At 47.7% G+C, this 21,703-nt stretch overlaps 1 protein-coding gene across 8 annotated transcripts in view; it reads right to left on the bottom strand.

Moving 5' to 3' along the window:
* Positions 1-21,703, bottom strand: part of SLC25A22 (solute carrier family 25 member 22) — an 81,024-nt gene that overhangs the window by 36,052 nt on the left and 23,269 nt on the right. For 4 of the 8 annotated variants that reach the window (XM_045016825.1, XM_045016828.1, XM_045016827.1 and 1 more), the window contains 2 exons: positions 20,008-20,070; positions 4,723-4,839 (listed from right to left, as the gene is read on the bottom strand). In XM_045016825.1, the coding sequence (XP_044872760.1) occupies positions 4,723-4,742 (20 nt within the window). In that variant the 5' untranslated portion in view covers positions 4,743-4,839; positions 20,008-20,070. Of the gene's footprint in view, positions 1-1,019; positions 1,066-4,722; positions 4,840-10,727; positions 10,844-20,007; positions 20,071-21,703 lie in introns of those variants that run through there. The other 4 variants (XM_045016826.1, XM_045016831.1, XM_045016833.1 and 1 more) reach the window with 3 other exon arrangements.

Below are 21,703 nucleotides of genomic sequence, written 5' to 3'. Positions count from 1 at the left end.
CGATGTCGGCCGGGCGGCTCCTGCCCGGCCCCAGCCCAGCTGGGCCCCCACCTCCAGGCAGCGCGGTAAGGGGGCAGGGAGCGGGTGTTGGAAGAGGGCAAGGGAGTTGGGGGGGGGGGTGGATTAGTGTCCGAGCGGTCAGAGGGCAGGGAACAGGGGGATTGAACAGGGGGCAAGGGTTCCAGGGGGGGGCAGTCAGAAAGGAGCAGGGGTTGGATGGGGCAGTGGGGGCAGTTAGGGGTGGGGATTCCAGGGACAGTCAGGGGACAGAGAGAAGGGGTGGTTGGATGGGGCAGGGGTCCCGGGGTGCCATCAGGAATGAGAGAAGGGGTTGGATGGGGTGGCAAGGGACAGTCAGTCAGGGGACAGGGAAGGGGGGTGGATAGGGCACGGGTCCCGGGGGGGGGGCTGTCAAGGAACATGGGGGGGTTGGATGGGACAGGAGTCCCCGGGGGGGGGCATGACCCCCTCATGGGGTGAGGAGGAGGGAACCGGTTGTTAATATTTTGGCAGCTCATCACTGGCTATTAGCCAGGATGGACCGGGATGGCATCCCTAGCCTCTGTTTACCAGAGGCTGGGAATGGGCTACAGGAGATGGATCACTTGATTATCTGTTCTATTCATTCCCTCTGGGGCACCTGGCATTGGCCACTGTCAGCAGACAGGATACTGGGCTGGATGGACCTTTTGTCTGACCTAGTATGGCCGCTCTTATGTTAAATAATCATTCTCTAGCATCTCCCAAATGAGTCTTGCAAAGCACTTTACACACACAAATGGGGAAACTGAGGCACAGAGAGGCAGGATGACCTGTGGTTAAGGCAGTGGAACTAAGGTGATCTAGGTTCAATTCCCAGCTCCGCCACAGATTTTCCTGTGTGATCTTGAGCAAGTCACTCAAATTTCTTTGACTTAGTTCCCCATCTGTAAAATAGCAATACTAGTAACTTCCTCCCACCCTTTCTCAGTCTTGTCTATTTAGGCTGTAAACTCTTCTGGGCAGGTACCATCTCTTACCATGTGTATGCACAGCCCCTACTGCCTTCGGGAACTCTAAGTGCTACTGTAATATAAACAGAGATTAAATAATTTCACAAGTTTATACAGTAAGTAGATTGCAGACGTGGGAACAGACCCATCACCCCCTAGGGATTAAAATACAGGACCGGGATATGGGAGAGTTAGGAGAAGTTCCTCATTGTTCTGTGCTCCATGTGCCGGCACTGCCACGGACAGAGCGGTGGGCTGAGAAGATGTGCTGCGTGACAGCAAGCAGAGGAGTATTCCACTCTGCCACAGAATTCCAGTATCCTGCATAGCCACCTCCAGCCTGGTCAGCTGGAGCAATGGCTGAAGTCCGCAGCTGCTGACGCACGTGATTCACTCCATGGGGGCTATCAGGCACGTACAGCCATGTGGCCTAGCAGAGATGAATCTGGGCTTGCAATTCAAACTAAGGAAAGAATACACACAAACACTATAGAGCTCCTGGAATCAGTTAATGGATGAGACACACCGCTCGGGGGTTAAACATGCAATGATGTTTTCTTGCTGCTGTCTGCTCTGCCTGGGGCCCTTTTCCATCAGCTGTCTGTGCCTTGCAGAAAAATAGAACAATCCTGACAAGTCCCAACAAGGGCAGCCCTTTTCTCGCCCACCGTCAACACAACCAAATCAAGAGGACACCATTATATGACCCAGGCTAGCCCTCCCACTCTGTTCAAAGGTGCTCTTGGGAGATAATGCATTGGGGAGGTCAGGTGTTAGAAAAGGGGCACTGACAGTGGGACTACAGTGAAGTTCTGGAGCCAGACAATAGTCACCTTTCATCAGGTAAAACTTTATGAACAGAAAGTGTAAACCCTGCCCACACTAACAGAAAGCTACACTCACCCTTGGGACCATGCTGGGCCAGCCATCATGGTTCCTGGAAGGCCAATAGCATGATCCACAACAATCCAAACCATATTGCAGATTATGTGTGTCCTTCAGGCAGGTAATAGTTCTGGGACAAGCCAGGAGCAAAGTCTGCAAGCTGCCTGCTGCGTCTTCAAATCATCTAGTTGTTTTAAACCTGGTAGCATCAGTGCTTGGATACCAAGGTGCCTATGATTCGATGGACAGACTAAGCTTTAGGAAGACGAAGATAGGTTACTGCTGTGTATTGTTCCCAAATAGCAAGTGTCAGATCCTCAGCTGGTGCCCGTTGGCATCGCTCCTTTGACATTAGTGTATTCAAGTCAACAGAACGACCCCAGTTGAAACCAGTTGTGGAACTGGCCTTCGAAAGGAGAGGGGAGGAAATAAGGAGGAATGAATTGGAGGCTGGGGGGTGGATAGATAAAACAGGAAGTGGGGGGGGGTGTAGGGCAGGATGAAAGGAAAAAAAGACAATAGAAAGAGGACACAAGAAAGGAGAGAGAGGAGTTGTGACACCAAGCACCCCTGTATTCATGCGCTACAAACTGCTGTGATAATCTTTGTACAAAATATGCCTTGTGAGGTATCACTTGAAAACTAACAACTCGCTGATCATATAAATATTGAGTGACGTATGTACATGATGTGTACTAAGAGAGTTATGAATATATGCTGCAATAATGACTGAATGTGTGTAAACCAGATATGGCAGAGGGAACAAAGGAATGTGTATTTACCTCAACTGACACATAAGCAGTCAACAGGACCCTCAAGGCAGCAGGAGGAGGAAATGGCAGGAAACAGAACAATTTGCATTTGAGCTAATAAGTGGGGGGAAGAAAAAGCATGGAGCTTCCTTCACCAGACAGCTTGAATAAACTTTACTTTGGAGAGAACTTTCAGAAGAATCCATTGCCAAGATTTACTGGTCTATAAAGACAGGGGGGCTGAACCCCAAGTAATAAGCAACTGAATCAATTGATTGCACTTTTATACTACAGTAATATTGTGTGCCTAGAGTTAGGTCTGTTCTGATAGTGAATGACAGAGACACTGGTGATTAAGAGCATTGTGAAAAGTATGCACTAACACTACATGAGGAATTATGGATACCGAACGACACTATGTTTTAGAGAGAGACTGTCCAAACAAAAGCAGCAGCAGGTTCCCTCCTAGGCAGGAGGGAATGTCACAGCTATTACCTGTCTCCTATGTAAATCAAGCATGGTGGAATCAAAACAATGGAAGCTCTATTTACATACAGGGGGATAGGAAGGCCACAGGAAGGGAAGAACAGCATGAGGTCGTCCTGCCTCTTGAAACAAAGTCACTGAACTCTGGAAGAGATAAGCAGAGAGACGGAAGCCATCTTTGGCTTCCATCACTAGACCGACACAAGGAAGCAGAGCTCTGGCACGCTGAGATAGATGGGTCCTTCAGCCAAGGCCGGGTCCAAGTCTCTGGAAAATGATTGAAGGCAGACACCATCTTGAACAAAGCCTGTATCTTGCTAGATTATATTTTTGACGGTTTCACTTTTATTTGCATGTAACCATTTCTAACTTTATTCCTTTTACTTGGCATCACTTCGTCTATGTTTTGTTGTTAATAAATTTGTTTATATTTTTACTATCATCAGCTCAGTGCTGTGTTTTAAAGGGCATGGTGTATTTACCCCAGTTAAATTAATAAGCGGTGATGTACTTGTGTGTCTTCAGAGGAAGACATGAACCTTATTATTTCTCTGAACTGTCCAGGAGAGGACCGGACATTACAGAGCACAGGGTTTGGGGAAAATTTGGGACTAATGAGTGTGTTGGGGTCAACCTACAAGCAGTAATTTTAGGTTGCATTAACAGAGGCATAGCATGCAAGTCACGGGAGATGATGGTACTGCTCTACTCGGTGCTGGTTATGCCTGAGCTGGAGTACAGTGTCCAATTTTGGTCACCAAATAGAAAGGATGTAGAGAAACTGGGAAAGATCCAGAGACGAGCGACAAAGATGATCAAAGGGATGGAAGGCAAGCTATGAGCAAAGGCGGAAGGAACTGGGTATATCTATTTTGGAAAAAGAGATTAAGAGGGGATATGACAGCAGTCTTCAGATACGTGAAAGGCTGCCATAAAAAAGATGGAGAAAAGTTGCTCTTTCTTGCTACAGTGGGCAGGACAAGAGGCAGTGGGTTCAAACTACATGCATAGCAGATTTAGATTAAATCTCAGGAAAAGCTTCCTAACTGTAAGAACAGCAGGGGAATGGAATAGACGCCTCGGGAGGTTGTGGAAGCTCCGTCACTGGTGGTTTTCAAAAGGAGGCTGGACAGCCACCTGTCTTGGATGGTTTAGACACAACAAATCCTGCAGCTTGGCAAGGGGTTAGACTAGTTGACCCTTGAGGCCCCTTCTAACGCCGTGGTTCTATGAACCAAGGCTGGTGGAAGCCAGAGTGGGACCGTGGGGCTGTAGACAGGCTGCGTGGGTTAGAGCTGCTGAACCAGGGGTATCTAGCACACAGACACTCAGGGCGTGACCCGCATGCTTGTAGGCTTGTTGTGAGCATCCCAGGTTGGGAGCTACAGCAGCAAAGCATTGTGAGGCACCCAAAGTTGCAGGGAAAGTGGTGACAGCCCCTCATTGGTCTGGATTGCACCCTGAACCCCATCACAGGAGTGGGGAAAAAGAGAGAGTCACAGATTTTAGAGGCTGGAAGGGCTCATCAGATCATCTAGTCTTGTACATCGAGTGAGATTCTCTGGCCCACAGTTACTCCTAACAAAAGGAACAGCAAAACTTTTTACCTGATCTGTTTATCAGCCATTTAATTCAGACGTGATCCTGTTAAAAATCAATTTGCTCCTCCTGAATGTCCCTTAACTTCTTCTTTTTATCCCCCTCAGTCCCGGCGAGTGGTTCTCCTGAGAAGGGTGAGAGAGAAACACCAAGGAGACAAGATTGAGAACAGGACTTTACATTCCCCCAAAAGCCCAAACCTTAGTAGGCAGAGTACACAGGCTCCCTCCCCCACTCCGCTCAGGGACTGCCCAGTCTGTACTTGGTGCCTCGCCAATGCTTCACGCACACAGCACGACACACTCCGACGACAGAGACTGAGCGAGTGCCTGCATCCATGCCCCTAACCCTGACCCTGGGGAAGTCATTGACCCTAATCCCAGAGACTCCTGTGAGCAGTTCCCAGACACAGATTATTCAGCGAGGAAGGAGGATTAGTCATATCGTCTCACTCTTATTTTTAAGAGAGGCAAATTTTACAAATGACTTTCCCTCTGCCACACACAGAAGGAACAGTCAAGAAGCTGCAAGGCTGTGAAATCACACCCACCCACCCCATGGTCTCTAGCTGGCTGCCAAGAGCACCATGCTCCAGCGCATGAGGGAGGAAGGATGGCAGCCAGACGCTGCAAGTGCCCTGCAGGGCTTAAAGGGACAGCAGCCTGTTTTGCAGCTGTCTGCTCTTGGGAGCAGGTGGAAGGGGGTGTGTGTCAGACTTCCACACCATCTGGTCTCACAGGGAGGAGCCTGTTCTCTCTATTCCACTGCCCCACAGAGTTACCAGGGAGATGCTGGAACCCAGCCCATGAAGGAACTCAACCCCCAAAAGGTGGACATTTTGAATATTCAGCATTTAGATTCCTTTAATATTTGTCATTTCTTGCCACCTACTCCTCATCCCTGAAAGCAGCTGGTCCCCAGCTCCCATCTGGTAATGCAGTGCTGCTCATTGGCAGCTTCCTTTCTAGTTACCTGGGGAGTAGCAACCCATAGGCTGGAAACAAACTGTTTGTTCTCTGGCTTAGCAATGAAATGTGCCACTGGGTTACCCATGAGTCCTTTCAACATACACACCCCTTCATAGTCTGTAAGGAGACTTTAAAGCAGTGTTTCTCAACAGGGGTACACCTTGGGGGTATGCAGAGGTCTTTCGGGGGTACATCAACTCATCTAGATATTTGCCCAAGTTTTACAACTGGCTACATAAAAGCACTACTGAAATCAGTGCAAACTAAAATTTCATACAAACTGACTTGTTTATACTGTTCTATATACAATTCACTAAAATGTAAGTACAATATTTATATTCCAATTGATTTATTTTATAATTATGTGGTAAAAATGAGAGACTAAGCAATTTTTCATAATAGGGTGGTGACACATTTGTATGTGTGTGTCTGGGTTTGAAAGCAAGTTGTTTTTAAGTGAGGTGAAATTGGGGGTACGCAAGACAAATCAGACTCTTGACCGGGGTACAGTAGCCTGGAAAGATTGAGAGCCACTGCTTTAAAGGCAAACATTGCATTTTCATTGCAGGGTACAATTTCATGACTCTTCGTGTTTGCGACAAGGAGGAATGCACAGAGTTGCATGGAGCCAGCTACAGTGCAGGCAGGCACTGCACAAGATTACACACACACACACCTTTGCTAGCGCACCTCAGTCTTGACCTACAATCCCCACTTTCTTCCCGATAGTCCAACTGGGGGTCTCTCTCGGGCAGAGACTTCTAGCTTCAGTGACAGGCTTGGTGGTATCTGCACAGCCATCCACCTCAATTAGGCTGAACCTTCAAATCCATTTGCACTTGAGATCTGGGACTTATTTGAAGCCATGAGAGGCCAGTGCACTAACCCACTGGGGAATGGAGCTTTGTCTAGTATACTCAGCTCTGACTTCATTCACCTGCATGTCTTCTGGGATTTCTTTTCAGACAACCAGTCTTCTTCAAAATTAGTGAATGACAAGTGAGAATTTACTAAAATCCCTATAAACTAAGGCCTTGACTACACACAAAACTTGTAGCATTTAGTTAAAATGGTTGCAATCTTCTGTGTGGACATGTTTTCATTTAGCTTAAACTGCTTCTCAGGTCACTAAGCTAAACAGACACAAGTCACTCAAAGTAAGAGTGTATACACACAAAGGGGGTTGCACCAGCTTACCTTTATATCTTTTGTTAAACTGGTACACCTCCACGTAAGCAAACCCTAAACCATGAAAACTCACCGGTAACAACTACAATAAATAGGGTGTTCCCTTATATGGATAGAAGAGGTCTGGCCAATTCCACACACAGTCCTCATATAGCTCTGTTGCCATCACAGAGGCATTAGTTTCACAAATTGCTTTTCACAATAGGGCTTTTGCCCATAATACATGGTCCCACCACTGCTGCATACTAGTCAGCTGCTGCCCTCTATCCCAGAGGCAGCTGCATTTCAGATATGCTACATAATATGTAGAATAGTTCAACACTGTAATGTTAAATACACCTCTACCCCGATATAACACTGTCCTTGGGAGCCAAAAAAAATCTTACCACGTTATAGGTGAAACCATGTTATATCAAACTTGCTTTGCTCAGCTGGAGTGCGCAGCCCCACCCCCCAGAGCACTGCTTTACCGCATTATATCCAAATTCGTGTTATATCAGGGTAGAGGTGTATTTACATTTTGATCGGTCGAGAGGAAAAATGGATGCTCAGGAGACAGTTGACCATGTAACTTCTTGATCTCCCAAGACAGTGGGGATGGTACAGAGCAAAGACGGTTTTGTAGCTAAGGCACTAGACTAGGAATCGAAAACCTGGGTTCAGCTCCCAGCTCTGCTATACATTGTGTGTGAGAGAGACTTAGGAAAAGTCACTTAAGTTCCGTTCCCCGTCTGTGAAATGAGAGTTGATGCTATTTCTTCCTCCCTCCCCACCAGTTAGATTGTCAGTTCTTCAGGGCAGGTACAGTCTGTGTGCTAGGTGTGCCCAGCACTAGCACAGGGGAGCCCTGCACCTCCAGAACTACCAGAGCCAAAGGGCACGTTAGGGAAGACTAACCACACCTGGTGATTGAGCATTAAACCATGACAGAAGGCAGGCTTATCCCAGCTGATGCCAATTTGCAAAGCAGCCCCAAATGCCAATTTAAACTCCACCAGTGCACTTTGCTGTATTCTCCAGAATCCCACCATTCATTTAAAAGGTGTGAAATAAAGTTCCATGCCCTGTGGTTGGGAAGATCCGAGAACTGGGCCAGATTCCAGTTCCTCTAACTAGCTCCATCCAGGGAGCGAGGGGGAATTCAGGCCAGGAAAAAAGGCCACAGGGAGAGCATACCATCCCTGGGAAATTCCACAGGAGGTTAAAACACTCAACAGGGAAACAGAGGAATAAAACAGAGAACTAAGAAAAATCTGTGTCAAGCACAGGGCTCTTCCTAACCAACAGCGCAAAACAATTAAGTGAAGCTTCTGAAGCACAGCAAGTGCCCAGACAGACTCCTGGGGCATATTTCAGGGATCCAGACTCATGGATTCATTCTCACCTTCATAGTCAGGACCCATCTACGCTTCGAACACTACAGTGCCTCCCAGTGTAGACACTACTGACACTGATGGGAGGGCTTCTCCCATCAGCGAAGGTAATGTCTCCCCGAGAGGCAGGAGCTATGTCAACAGAAGAATGTCGACGGATGTGGCCTAGCACTGTCTACATGGGGATTTATGTCAGCTTAATTGCGTGGCTCAGGGGTATGGATTTTTCACACCCCTAAGCGACGTTGCTTGGTCAAGCTAATTTTCTGGTACAGACCAGCCCTAAATTCCTGCCCTGCAGCTGGATCGTGTCTGCAGCAAGACAGATGGTGCCAAGGAAAGTTTCCCTGGAAACCACCACATGGTCACTCCAAAATGCTAGAGGCCAGCCATGCGAGTCACACCACTGCTAAGACCACTTTCCTGCAGCCCAGGTAACAAATGGGTTCTGCAAAGGACTGGATGTAAGCAGGGATAGGAAACTAGGAAAATCCAAGAACTCTCTAACCCAAGGGTCGGCAACCTTTCAGAAGTGGTGTGCCGAGTCTTCATTTATTCACTTTAATTTAAGATTTCACGTGCCAATAATACATTAACTTTTTTAGAAGGTCTCTTTCTATAAGTCTATAATATATAACTAAACTATTGTTGTATGTAAAGTACATAAGGTTTCAGAATGTTTAAGCTTCATTTAAAATTAAATTTAAATGCAGAGCCCCCTGGACTGGTGGCCAGGACCCGGGCAGTGTGAGTGCCACTGAAAATCAGCTCGCGTGCCGCCTTCGGCGCCCGTGCCATAGGTTGCCTACCCCTGCTCTAACCTGTAACACCAGAGAGAGTGGGGGAGACCATCTCTTGCCCCTCAAACGGGAGAGAGGAGTGTACCATTCAGCAAGCAGAGGTGTTTTCTACGGGGTCCTTCCTTTAAGCAGGACAAGCCAATGAGCCCTAAACAGTGGCAGTTCCTAAACTTTACAAGCCGTGCCTTATTAAGTAGGAAGAACCGCCCATGGGATGAATTATGGGGTATTAATTTTCACCTAGCGTGTGATTAGTGCAGCCAGGCATGGATTAATGCTCCATTATTCACGCACCGGGATCTCCCTTTTATGTTTATTAACATGATCGAGCATATTAGTCTTAGCATGACAGGCACATCCTTCATTGTTTGAGGATGCACTAGAGTTCTAGCCAGATAATCCTAGGGAAGGACCGTGGGACACAGTACATTAATGGCACACTCATTAAGGGTATATATGCTGCATTACAGCCAATGCCACAGTACAGACAATCGCTCCGTTTCATCTGCCTATTTTATAAATGCCTGTATAGGGTTAACGCGATAATTCAGTGCTGGGCCCAGTACTAGTCTACATTCGTGGTTCTCAATCTTTTCCAAGCCAGAACCATCTCAGGACAGCAACCCCATCTTACCAGACCCCCTTTCCAGCCCGCCCCAACCCCAGCCCCATTTAGCAATCTGGGGAGGGCAAGTGTTCATGATAACCCAGGCTCAGGTGCTAGGACGTGGGTACACACTTCTGGAGTGCTGGGGTCCCTAGTGAATGCTTCTGCAGCTCATTCTGTTCCCACAACTTCCCAACAGCCCTGAGCCACCCTGGTTCATTGACCACTGGTGCAGCTGCATCAGGGCAAACTCCCGGCATACACCTGGTTTATACTGGCTTCAAACCAGAATAAACGGCACTCTGACACATTGATGTAAATCATGTCTACATAAAGGATTTGGTCTGGTGTGAAGCTGCACCTCAGGCTAAAGTCCTAGTGTAGCCAAGGGTCACATTCCAAAGATCAAATTATCCCTTCCCCCACCTTCTGTCTCTCTCTCACACACTTTCTGCAGTCATTCCCACTAATTCCAGTCATGCCTGTGAGGGATCACAGCTGTCCAGTGCACTGTCCTCCTTTCCTCCCAAGGAAACACCCTGCTGCCTAATGCCAAGAACAGAACTCTAACCCAAGGTATGGAGATCCCCATGGGAACTGGAGCTTGTGTACCCAGTATCCTGTGCTGGCTGCGTTGGATCAGATCACCGCTCTGCATTACAGCTACAAACAGCTCCCTTTGCATTTCTTTGCAAGAGAGGGAGTTACACACAAAACCAATTTAAAAAAAAAAATAAAGTAAGTCCCACCTCCCTCCACCGCCCACACCTCAAACCCCATCCAGGGGACCTCTCTAGCAAGTCTGTGCCTCACTTTTAACCTATCTTCTCCAACACCTAGTTCCCCAAAACAGCCCCACAGAGATGGAACCACCACACCCGGCTACATCAGGTAGCACCACAACGCAAACCCAGTCAGTTTCAAATGCCACTGTGCCCTCCCCCCATGCAGTCTACAAGGAGGAAATATTCACAGAAGATAAATTAATATATTCCTCTCATACGATCTCTCTCCCTCCACATGCACTGATCTCTGATGTACTGTCCACAACTGAATACCCCTTGCATCAAATTTTACCCTTTCAAGCCGGCGAGCAGTTTTCTTCAGGGACTGCAACCTTGGTACCTCCGACCCCTGTGGTGCAAGTGTATCCCTGTGTACCTGGCTGGCTATTAACCTTTGTTTCCCTTCACCTTATCACATGAAGGAAAGTGCTTTATCACTGAATCACAGCCCACTGTGTGCGCAAATGCTCTTTGTACAAACAGACCACTCTATGTGGAAAGAGGCAAGGGGGAGGAACAGGAATGGCAGGAGTTTGCCGGGACCCTCAGGTACTTCCAATGACCTTACTAGGTGATCAAAGACACTTGTGTAGTTAGTGCATGTCCCATTCAAAGCAAACCCTAGCCGGCTGATTCTCACCACAGCCCTCGGAGACAGGTTAATAAGTATGGTTGTCCCCACGGATAAAATGAGGTGGCAGGGCTTGAATAGCATGCACAAGGCAGCAGCAGAAGTGTCACCATGGAGTCAGCACTCAGGAGTTCCCAACCCTCAGGCCCATGCTCCTGCCATCAGGCCATTCCCCACTACTCCATCTAGAACACTAACCAGGCCTGGATTCAGTTGATACAGTTGCATGTCACCTGAAGAGTTGGGGGCTCCCAATCTGCTCACTTCCCTCCAGGGTCGTTAGATTTGCCAAGTTTCATAGAATATCAGGGTTGGAAGGGACCTCAGGAGGTCATCTAATCCAACCCCCTGCTCAAAGCAGGACCAATCCCCAAGTTTGGCAACGCCCATTCAAAGCACAGGGCCCAGATCAACTGATCTGTCATAACCTGCCTGTACCCGCCAACGCTGCTGAAGGGACGGTGCGTTAATGTCCAGGTGTATTGTGGAGAGCCCCAGAACCACTTGGCAATTTTGGGGCATCATCTGACCCACCTTTGACTGTCTGCTGTCCTCCTCACAGTGTATTCTCCAGAGACGGCAGTCTCACCTGGCCGAGATGCCACTTTTGGTGTTGCAGAATAGATCAGCAAAACCTGCACTTGTCACCAAGGTCTCTTCTGCAGAGCCTGCACCTGGCCCCCACCAAACATCTGACTAACCCACAGAACCAGTTTTTAAACCAAAGGAAGCTCTCCTGCACACCTGTTCCCTGCTCAAGAGGATTCCAACCAGAGCCCAACCTTCAGAAGCTCTCCCGCCAACATAGCACTGTCCACACTGGTCCTCAAATCGGCATAAGTTATGTAGCAAGGGGAGGGGGCTAATTCACACCCATGAGTAACATAACTTATGTTGACTTAAGCTGTAGTCTAACCATAACCTCAGGCTGTGTCTACACTATCAAGTTTTGTCACCAAAAACTGCTTTTTGGCAACAAAACGGTGAGAGCGTACACAGTGTAAGGCAACGTGACTTTTGTCAGGAAAAAATGCCCGGTTTCGGTGACAATAACCTTCCACCCCTACGAGAGACTTTTTTCCTTTCCCCTCCCTTTTTCAACAAAGAGCCAGTGTAGACACTGCTGTTTGTTTTGTCAACAGAGCTGGCTTCTGCCAGTATCCCACAATGCCTGTCCTGATCCCTCTGCTCGGTGTTTTGACCTCTGCTGCCATGCAGGCATGCGCCCCTTCCCTTTCAAAGATGCGGGAAATATCTGACAGCTGAGGGTGCTGCCCTTTAGGGAACAAAGAGCAAATCATTGGAATGCTCCTGTTCTGCCCGGCCCTAGGGACACAGAGGCAGGCAGACTACAGTCATATATTGGGGGGGTGGGGTGTGTGTGTGTGTGTGTGTGTGTGTGTACTGCTGTGCTGCTTTGCCATTCCTCAGCACCGAGAGCTCACAGAGCTACCCAATGTGTGCACACAATCAGCTCCGCCTTCCCACAACATACCCACGGTGCATTTCTCACACTATCAATGATGGTGCCCACAATGTGGACATGATCTGTCGACAGAGGGAGCAAGTGTGAACACCCTTTGGTGATTTTTGTTTTGTTGACATTTGGGTATCGACGTAAGTTTTGTCAACAAAACTTGGTAGTGTAGACAAAGCCTTAGTCTTTGGGCCACTTGAGTAGAGATTGTTAATCTTGTTACTTTATTTGAAAATGTTTTGTGATGTGCAAAGACTGGGACTAGGAGGAGACCAGACTCGTTTTCCCTGGTTACTCAAGACAAGTTTTGCAGCTAGTTCTTGGGAGGGAACTAGCCCACTGAACACACTCAGCTGGTGTGTCTCTGATCAGCAACGACACCTATTAGTTGTCCAGTACAAACCAGACACTAACCTGAATGTCAGGAAAGGGCTAACACTCAGATAGCTGAATCAATCCAAACCAGGTCTGGATCACTGGGGTTGTAGCTTATGAACAGAGACGTCCTTCTTCTTGGGAAGTAGGTTTAATACCGAGCAGTGTTCAGACTGGGAGAGTGACTGTGCGGAAGAGGAGATGGAAACTGGTGCAGGAACAGTTGGGGAGTGTAGGGATCAGCCATGAGGTAGGAAGATTTTACACACAACAGCACTGTGGTCTGGGCCTGCAGGATGCAATGGCTCATGAGAAGCGAGGTGGTGATCTAAGCCCAGCTCCAAGGTGTGCTCAGCACAACTGGCACAAGTGAGAGCGGTCACCGCAGAGGCCAACTCTGCTGGGACAGCTAGAAAACAACCTTCAGGGCAGGGCTACCCCTAGCATCCTGCCTCCCTGCAGGGTACAGCTCTGGGGATCCTTACTTTGCTGATGCTTCTGCTATGGTTAGAGAGAGGCCTTCAGTCTCCAGGGCTACTAGGCCAGCACCTCTAATTAGCACTAAATTAGATCACACACACCCACTCTCTCACCATTTATCCAAGCAAGGATGTCCTGGGTTAATCCCCACAATTCCTAGGGGCTGGAGGCATTTGACCCATCACTTGATGCCTCTCAATCCATCCCAAGCCTGCAGTTAGGGATGTGGTTATGGTATCCTATTACACTGTATCCATTTGTGTATTTTACAAAGTGAAATCCTTTCCAATAATACTGAGCCGCAGATACCCTGCCAAGCTTCACTAACTAGTAAGGCGACCACACAGTTACTGCGATGACATTTTGGGAATGTAAATTAACTGAAAACGTTTCCAGAGAGAAGTCTTCTAGTCTCCCGCCGTATAATAGACCACTGTGTACTGGTGCTGAGAAATCTCTCCCGGGGGCTCCTGGTGAATCAGACACTGCTCTCACTTGATACTTTAAATACTCTGTATTTCCTTCCTGCGCGCCATCTGCCTTTCAGACTGTAGGCTCTGTGCAGCAGACTGGTTGAGTCACACACAGGGCTGGGCACCTCACGGGGCTTAGATAATAAAACACCTATGCCCCCTGAACCGCTGGATGGCAATACAGTGTTGCGCCTCTCCACAGCGCAAACACCAAATGCTGCATTTATAAAATACTGTTGGGGATGCAGATGTGAACTCATCACCCGTCATCAGAAGCACAAAGGTTATAGGCTGGTCATCGCTGTACAGGCTGTGCCTTTAAGGCACAGAAAGCAGGGAATGAATCTCACTCCCCTCTCCTCCCTGCCTTTGCTCTTCGGCAGATACAGACCAAAGTCCCTGAAGGTAGAGGGGAGGGGGAAGGCGTCAAGCCAAGCAGCTTTCTGATTGGCTGCTGGGCAACAGGGGGCAGCGCAGCCACTGGAAGGCCTCTACCCACCCGCGCTGCAGGGATGCTGCTTAAATCACCAACTCACAGCAGGCTGCTCCCTAGCCCTGCAAGAATGGCGTTCCTACCACAGACCAGGCCTGCAGCACCTCTCCCCGCCCCATCTCCTTTACAAGGCTTTTCTCGCCCGTTTTTCAAATGGGTGATCCCCATAGGCTGTCCGACCTCTCACAGGGGAGGGCTGCCCTTCAGTCCCAAGCCAGAAATGTCGGGGCAGATTGGCTGTCAAAACTCGAGGCTGGAGACTTGCAAAACAGCAAGTCACAGTTTGTCCAGATCTCCAGCCGCCACCTCCCTGATTCACTCTCTAAATAGACTTGTTATCTCAGGGTTCCTAAACCTGTTCCAGGCCATGTTACAACCAAAAAGTCTCAGGGGACCCACCCTTCCCATCTAGCCATAAAGAAGAAAAAAAATTAAGTGTGGTCTTGTGCTTATGGGGGTGGGAGAGAGGGTCACAACCCTCAGGCTGAGAACCTGCATGTTCTAAAGGCATTCAGTTCTGCAGACTCAGTTTGTGCTTCTCAGACATGCCAGGATGTCTAAGCACGTAAAACCAGTGGCTGGAGCACATGACTGGCAGCTGGAATGGCTGAAGTATAATCCCATCTCTGTCACTGACTCACTGTGTCATCTGGGCAAATCCCTTCACCTCCCTGCCCCAGATTGTAAAGACTGAGTTGTGATTTGCTGAGCACCCCCACAAGACCAGGCCCCCTTTAAGGCATCTCAAGTTGGGCCTTCAAAAATTAAGGCACCTCAAAAATCAATAGTCACTTTTGAAGATCCTGGTCTGTGTATCCCCATCTGTAAAATGGGAATAAGAATGCTTTCCTCATAGCGGTGCTGAGAGGCTTAATTCATGGATATTTATAATGCACTGAGACCACTGGATGAAATGTGCTCTGAGGGTAATGAAGACAGAATCATTTCTCCTGTGCGTGGCACTCAACTGGTTAATAAACTGATGATTCCACCTACCAGGTCCTCTCCCCTGCCCAGAACTGAGAGAGGGAAAGGGCCGTGAAACCAAATGCTTTTCTCCTTAGTTGGCGGGAGTGTCTCCTTATACGGAGAAGATTGAGCCATGCGCCCCATAAACCACTCACCTCAGCGCAGGCAGAAGAACTAGTGAGGATAAGCAGTGGCTGCTTAGCCTCAGGAGGGAGAGGTTATCTGACATATACTCTGCTGTTGCTTCATAGGTGGGGCCTTGCTGAGGCTTCTCCATGTGTCAATACAACTCCTTTTGGTGGTCCAGTGAGCAGCACCTCATGGAAGAGGAGCCCAGTCCAGAGGAAGTCATCACACTGCTTTCAGCGCAAAATAGTCACTTTCAGGCCAGCCACATTCCAGAATGGTTAGCAGGAGTGCACAGCAGGGCTTGTAAAATGCGTCCAGTCTGCCAGGCAACCACAGGCCTGTTAGTCTGAGGTAAGTCTATATTGCAATCACAGGATTTAACTGCAGCTCGAGCTGACAAACCTAAGCTAGCTTGGGGTCCAGAACTTCGAAGCCACAGCAGCTCAAGTTTCAGCCCAGGCTGTGTAAACCCACTCAGAACTCATGGAACTAGTCCACACTGCCCCGGCTTCTTTGCTCAAGGACGTGGGCTAGATAGATAAAAGCTAGATCAGATATGCCAGCTCAAGCTGCAATCACTCCTGGTGACTGCAGGACAGACATACCTCCCCAGACTGAAGGATAGAAAGGCCTGAACAGCAGGTCTGCCTCAATCTGAAATGAACTCCAGCTATACCTGAAAAGCTTGACTGCACTGGGAAACTGCTCCAATGCAGTAACCAGAAGCCAGAAATTAGTGTACCTGCATTTAAACCGAGGTATTGCAGTAGCACTTAGGGGCCCCAACTGAGATCAGAGCCCAGTTGTGCTAGGTGCTGTACAGACCCATAGTGAGAGAGAGTCCCTGACCTGAAGAGCTCATACTCTACATAACAAATGGTTGGGGGGCAGAGGGAGAGGAAGAGGTGGCATGCAAACAGCTGGTCAGTGACAGAGGTGAAAACAGAACCTTGAAATCAGGGTTCTATGAGAACTCAGAACTCCCCCAATATCCACTAGACAATGCTGTCCCCCTAGTTCACTGGTGCAAATCCAAGTTTGTTCTTATCAACGCTTTGCACTGGTGCTGACCACCCGTGCAGCTTCCCCAATTACCATGTCAGGGCTATTTGCTAGCATTGGCAAGCTCCAAGACACCAAGAAGATGTATAGAAATCAGGGCTGTCAAGTAGTGAGAATTTTAATGGAGGGAGTTTTCAAAAATAAGTACAAGCGAGACTGCAGTTCAGCGAGACCTTCACAGGGTGGAGTTCTGCTACATAAGAGGGAGACATTTTAAGTGCTCCCTTACAAATTAAAGCATCTTCCCTCAGATGAGCGAGACTTGACAGGTGTAAAAATATTCACAGCGTCTCTCGCAAAAAGAAATGTCGCTAGAATTATGAAGACTTACGGAACCTGTGCCAACTCCCATTAAAAAACATTCTAGGAGAAGCATTAAAAAAAAAAAAAATTCTTGGCAAGGCAGTTTGGTCCAATGGATAAGATAGACTAGGTCTCTGGAGATGTGGGTTTTATTCTTTGCTCTGCTAATGACTTGCTGTGTGACTTTGGGCAAGTCACTTTTTCTCCTCTCATTCTATGTTTTGTCTATTTAGGCTGTAAGCTCTTCAGGGCACAGATGGTCCCTTATTGTGTGTATGTACAGCACCTCCTACAACAGAACCCTGGTTTTGGTCGGTGTCTCTATTTATTTATTTGATGCTACTGTAACATGCATCATAATTCTTAGAGCAATAGACACAAAGGTTGTGCCATTCATGTACAAAGGCAATTCCAATATTGACCCAATGTGTGACTTACAGGAAAGCTAGAAATGATACGTGACCATAGGGTTACAGAGCCAGCAGGACATTTCACGTGCATTTCTTCTTGCAAAATCCTCAGACACATTGTGACGCAAGGTCAGAGCTGTAACACAGCACCAGAAGTTGAAGCACCGCATTTTGTTTTAAACCAACCTTAAAGCAATTAAGAACAGTAAGGAAAGTCCTCTGAATTGCAAAACCTAATACATAGTACTTTTCCATTTCTTGGCAACCATGGTGATTTTAAAATATAAATATATTTAATTCACTATTGTTGCCAAGAGATGAAATTTGTTAAAAGGGTAGCCAAAAAAGAGTTTATATCGGTCCTACATTATTTTGTGCCTGATGATCCAACAGAGGGAGCAGAACTAACCAACCCCATTCCCAGTGTTGTCCCAGTACACAAGCCAGGAGCTAAACAAAAAAAAAAGAACCATTGTGGCTTGAAATTTATGAGAAGCTTGAAGGGAAAGGGGGCCAGCGAATGGAGAAACTGAAGTTTGCTAAATGGAAAAACAAAGCTGTTAAGAAAAGGCATTTCTTTTTCAATATTCTGAGAGGGTCTGACAGGCCATGGAGAATAAACCCAAAATGGATAGACAGACACACCAGCTGACTGGGGTCCTTTAACTAGCTACTTTAGGAAGGGTTTGGCATAGATGCAGAGTGAGTGGCTTAGACCATTTATTCAGATTCTTGTGGGTACCAAAAGATAGACAAGGGGCTACTGGCAGGGGTATACGAAGAGCAGGGCCATGAGAGCCAGAAAACAAAGTTTCCTCAGTGCTTTAATACAATCAAGATATAAAAGCAAGTCATTAAAAACCCAAGAAGCCTGGTATAAAGAAGGTCTCCCCCCAGTTCATTACTTATAGTGGGAACACGCTGAAGCGACCTGCCACCCAACTGAGATCTCCAGGAATGAAAGACCCCATTCATTCCCCATGAGTGACAAAATAAGGATCCTGGCTCAGAGCCGGCTGCTGTACTCCAAAAACAGGGCCTTCAGAGGCCCCATCGAGAAGACTAAACTTCACTTCTGGCAGGAATCCCTGCATCATCTCATCAGGAGCAGCGCCTAACGCCCTCAGAATGGCTTTTCAGGGCTACGTGCTCTCCAGTAGGCTTCCATAGAGAGGCACTGGCTCAATGCACCAGCCTTTCACCTCTGTAGTCTTGGGTTTAACTACAAATGGTCATGAGTGTCAGACTCCATCTTAGGCCCTACCAGCACCCAACTGGCAGCCTTGACTCAGGAGAGTATTAAGGTTAGACTAGCAGTGCATGCTACTGGTCAGGGTTGGGGTGCATTGGTGGAGGGGGGTAGGATGGGATGGCTGGGGGTGCTTTGGCAGAGCTGTGGGAAGGGACCAGGGCAGGGGATTGTGCAGGTCAGGGTTGAGGGGCATAAGCAGAACTGGGATAGCTAGAAGCCCTGCAGAGAGAGTTTGTACAAAAGGAAGCTCACCTATTGGCTGTTGGCCAGAGCCAGGGAATCTCACAAGCACCAACATCTGCCCACAATGATGTTTACAGTCTGGTATAAGGCTTTAAGTTATTTTCCTTCTTAAAAAACCTTCTGCCCCCTAAGTTATCCCTTTTGGCAGATGCTGAATGATAGCACCAAATGCCAGAAATAGTCTCTGCTATTGCTACAAATATTCCAATGCTACAAATCAGGCAGCAAGAGCTCTGACGCTCAGCTACTGCTGCAGCACTGCACCAAAAGAAAGGAACACAGGATCGATACTTTCTGTTAACCTCACCCACATCTCTGGGACCCATCTTTCCCTGCCTTGTCCCAAACCTGGCATTTCCCTCCATCCCTGCAAACAGACATTCTCCAACAGGATCACCACCACAGGCAATGCCCTATATATATATATATGCGCACATACACACACACGTGATTTCCACTGCAGTGGACGAGAACAATGTTCCCCTATGTGACCCAACTGAACACACTTCTATTTCCTTTTGGGGCTAAAAGGGATGGGTCTCCGTTTTTTCTGCCCCACCCTATCTTATACTACTAAATGCTGGTGAGCCAACTCCTCCACTAAATTGCCCACCCTCTTGGCTACTTTGACAACTCAGGCCTGGCCTATGCTAAAAAGCTGGGTCGATCCAGCTCCATCGCTCGGAGGTGTGAAAAATTCACACTCCTGAGCAATGTAGTTAAGCTGGCCTACGCCCTGGTGTAGACAGTGGTAGGTCAAGGAAAAAACCTCTCAGAGAGGTGGGTTTGCTACAGGGATGGAAGAACCCCTTGTGTTGCAGTGGTAAGTGTTTACGCAGCTGCATTGCAGCACCTGTGGGGCTGTAACATTTCTAGTATAGACATGGCCTTACTGTGGGCCCAATGAGGCCATGATCCTTCGCATACAGACTCATGTAAATAGAGATGGAAAGAGATACATTAGATCGTTCGTGCTAGTCTGTTCCCCTGCCAGCTCAAGATTCAACTCTTCATTTCAAAGTTTTTAAAAGCAAACACTATTTCTTTATTTTTTCCTCCCCGTGGTCTGTGTTCTGCAGGAGGGCTAGATGATCAGATTGACTTTTAAAGCCAGAAGGAACCATATTTTGAAAGTGTTATTGGAAATATCTTGTGAATTAGTTATTCAGCAAATTCCCACTAAAGCTTTATCTCTTGCACATGTTGGTACATGTTGCATCTCTTGCACATGTTGGTATTTCACCAGAATCATGAGCTCTGTTCACACACACTTACTTCAAAACTGGATGATCCTGAGTCACCACCTAGACATCTGGCAGGAACAACTGGTGTGCACTCCTGCCAAGCAGAGACGAGGATATCGTTATTAGGCAATAGGCTCTGCTTAACCTGGCTACTAAGACACACGTTTGTGTGTGCTTTACTGACCTAATAAGGCATGTACAAATTATATTAATTCAAACAATCCTCGTGTGCCCTAGGCAAAGGGCAGAACAAACCCAGTCGTGAGTGGTATTGAGGAATGGCATAAAAGTAAAACAATCTTGTCTAGACTAGGATTTAAAGGTCTGATATTAGATCAAGTTATCTAGTGCACTCTAGAGTTTTGAAAGGTATTGGCTAGACAAGACAAAACAACTATATTTTAAACAGCACCTGCTAAACTGGTTGATTTAACTTGGTAACTCTTACATCTTTTAATCCTAGTCTAGACAATGCCTCTATGAACTAGAGCTATTTAAGTAAAGCCTAGGGGGACCCTACCCCTGAAATCCCATCCTGGGTGTCTACCAAAGAGTGATTTGAAAGGCAATGGGACTTCTGCTCCTAAATAATTTGGGCGCTTTCAAAAATCCCATCCCAGGGGTGAGAAGCAGCAGCCTACATGCCTTGGTTAAAAAAAAACAAAAAAAAAAAACCACCACCAATTTGGGGGCAGGTCCTAATCGTCAATCAGCGTAACAGGGTGTGTGGATGTTCAGCATAATGCTAATAGCTTGCACTTCTCTAATGCACTCCAACTAGGGAGCTCAAAGCAGTTTATTGTCTACCTTAGGGTTTTCTAATGCTGCAGTGTCAGAGCAGTGTCCATGTATAAAGCAATAGCAACAGCCACATCCCTTGTGCACTGAATGGAGTCTCTGGCTCTTCTCCCTTTTCAGCATCAAAACTCTGCGTGGAGTACAGGGGGTTTTTTGGGAGGGGGGTCAATTTGTTGGCAATTTAGGGATAGAAGAGAGAGTCAAAACAGTTTCAAATCTCTATTCTTCCCTCAACTCCCCAGCCATGGCACACACAGACTCAATGCTTCACATGCACTCAAGTCCCAGAAGTGCCACCGACATGTCAGCTTTCACCGTTAAACGGTATAAAGCAGAGGGGAAGGGAAGCACCAAGAGGCCTGGCAATGTTATCAGATGGGGAAGGGAGAGGATCCTAGGGGACACTAGGAGACATACAGCAATGGGGACTGCATGAGGAGAGATTTTCTTTTTTTTCCTTTTATTTATTTAAGAGTCCTTTGGACGTCATCACCATAAGCTGCAGTACTGCTTCGGGTGGGCCTCAGAATCCCACATCGAGCAGCCAGCTACCAATCACCTGTCTGAGTCTCAGGGGTTCGATACCATACCACAGGAAGGGGGCTGATACAGATACAGAGGGCAACTGACCTTGATCAATGATCCCAATCCCTTACACCAGGGGATGGGCAATAATTTTCACAGGGGGAGGCCCACTCCACGAATTTTGGTAAGTCACCACAGGCTGCACATTTCTACTACATTAATGGAGGGAATGCAGGGTCTTGGAGGGAGTTTGGGTGCAGGAGGGGGTTCTGACCTGGGGCAGGGGGTGGTGTGAAGTGTAGGTTTTGGCCGGGAGGGGCTTACCACAGGCGGCTCCTGGCCGGTGGCACAGTGGGGCGCTCAGGCAAGCTGGCTGCATACCATGGCCCCATGCCACTCCCGGA

Source organism: Mauremys mutica, chromosome 4, assembly GCF_020497125.1.
Source record: "Mauremys mutica isolate MM-2020 ecotype Southern chromosome 4, ASM2049712v1, whole genome shotgun sequence".
Classification (NCBI taxonomy): domain Eukaryota; kingdom Metazoa; phylum Chordata; order Testudines; family Geoemydidae; genus Mauremys; species Mauremys mutica.
Note: the sequence above shows the minus strand (reverse complement) of the source record. Positions and strands in the feature narration are given on the sequence as shown.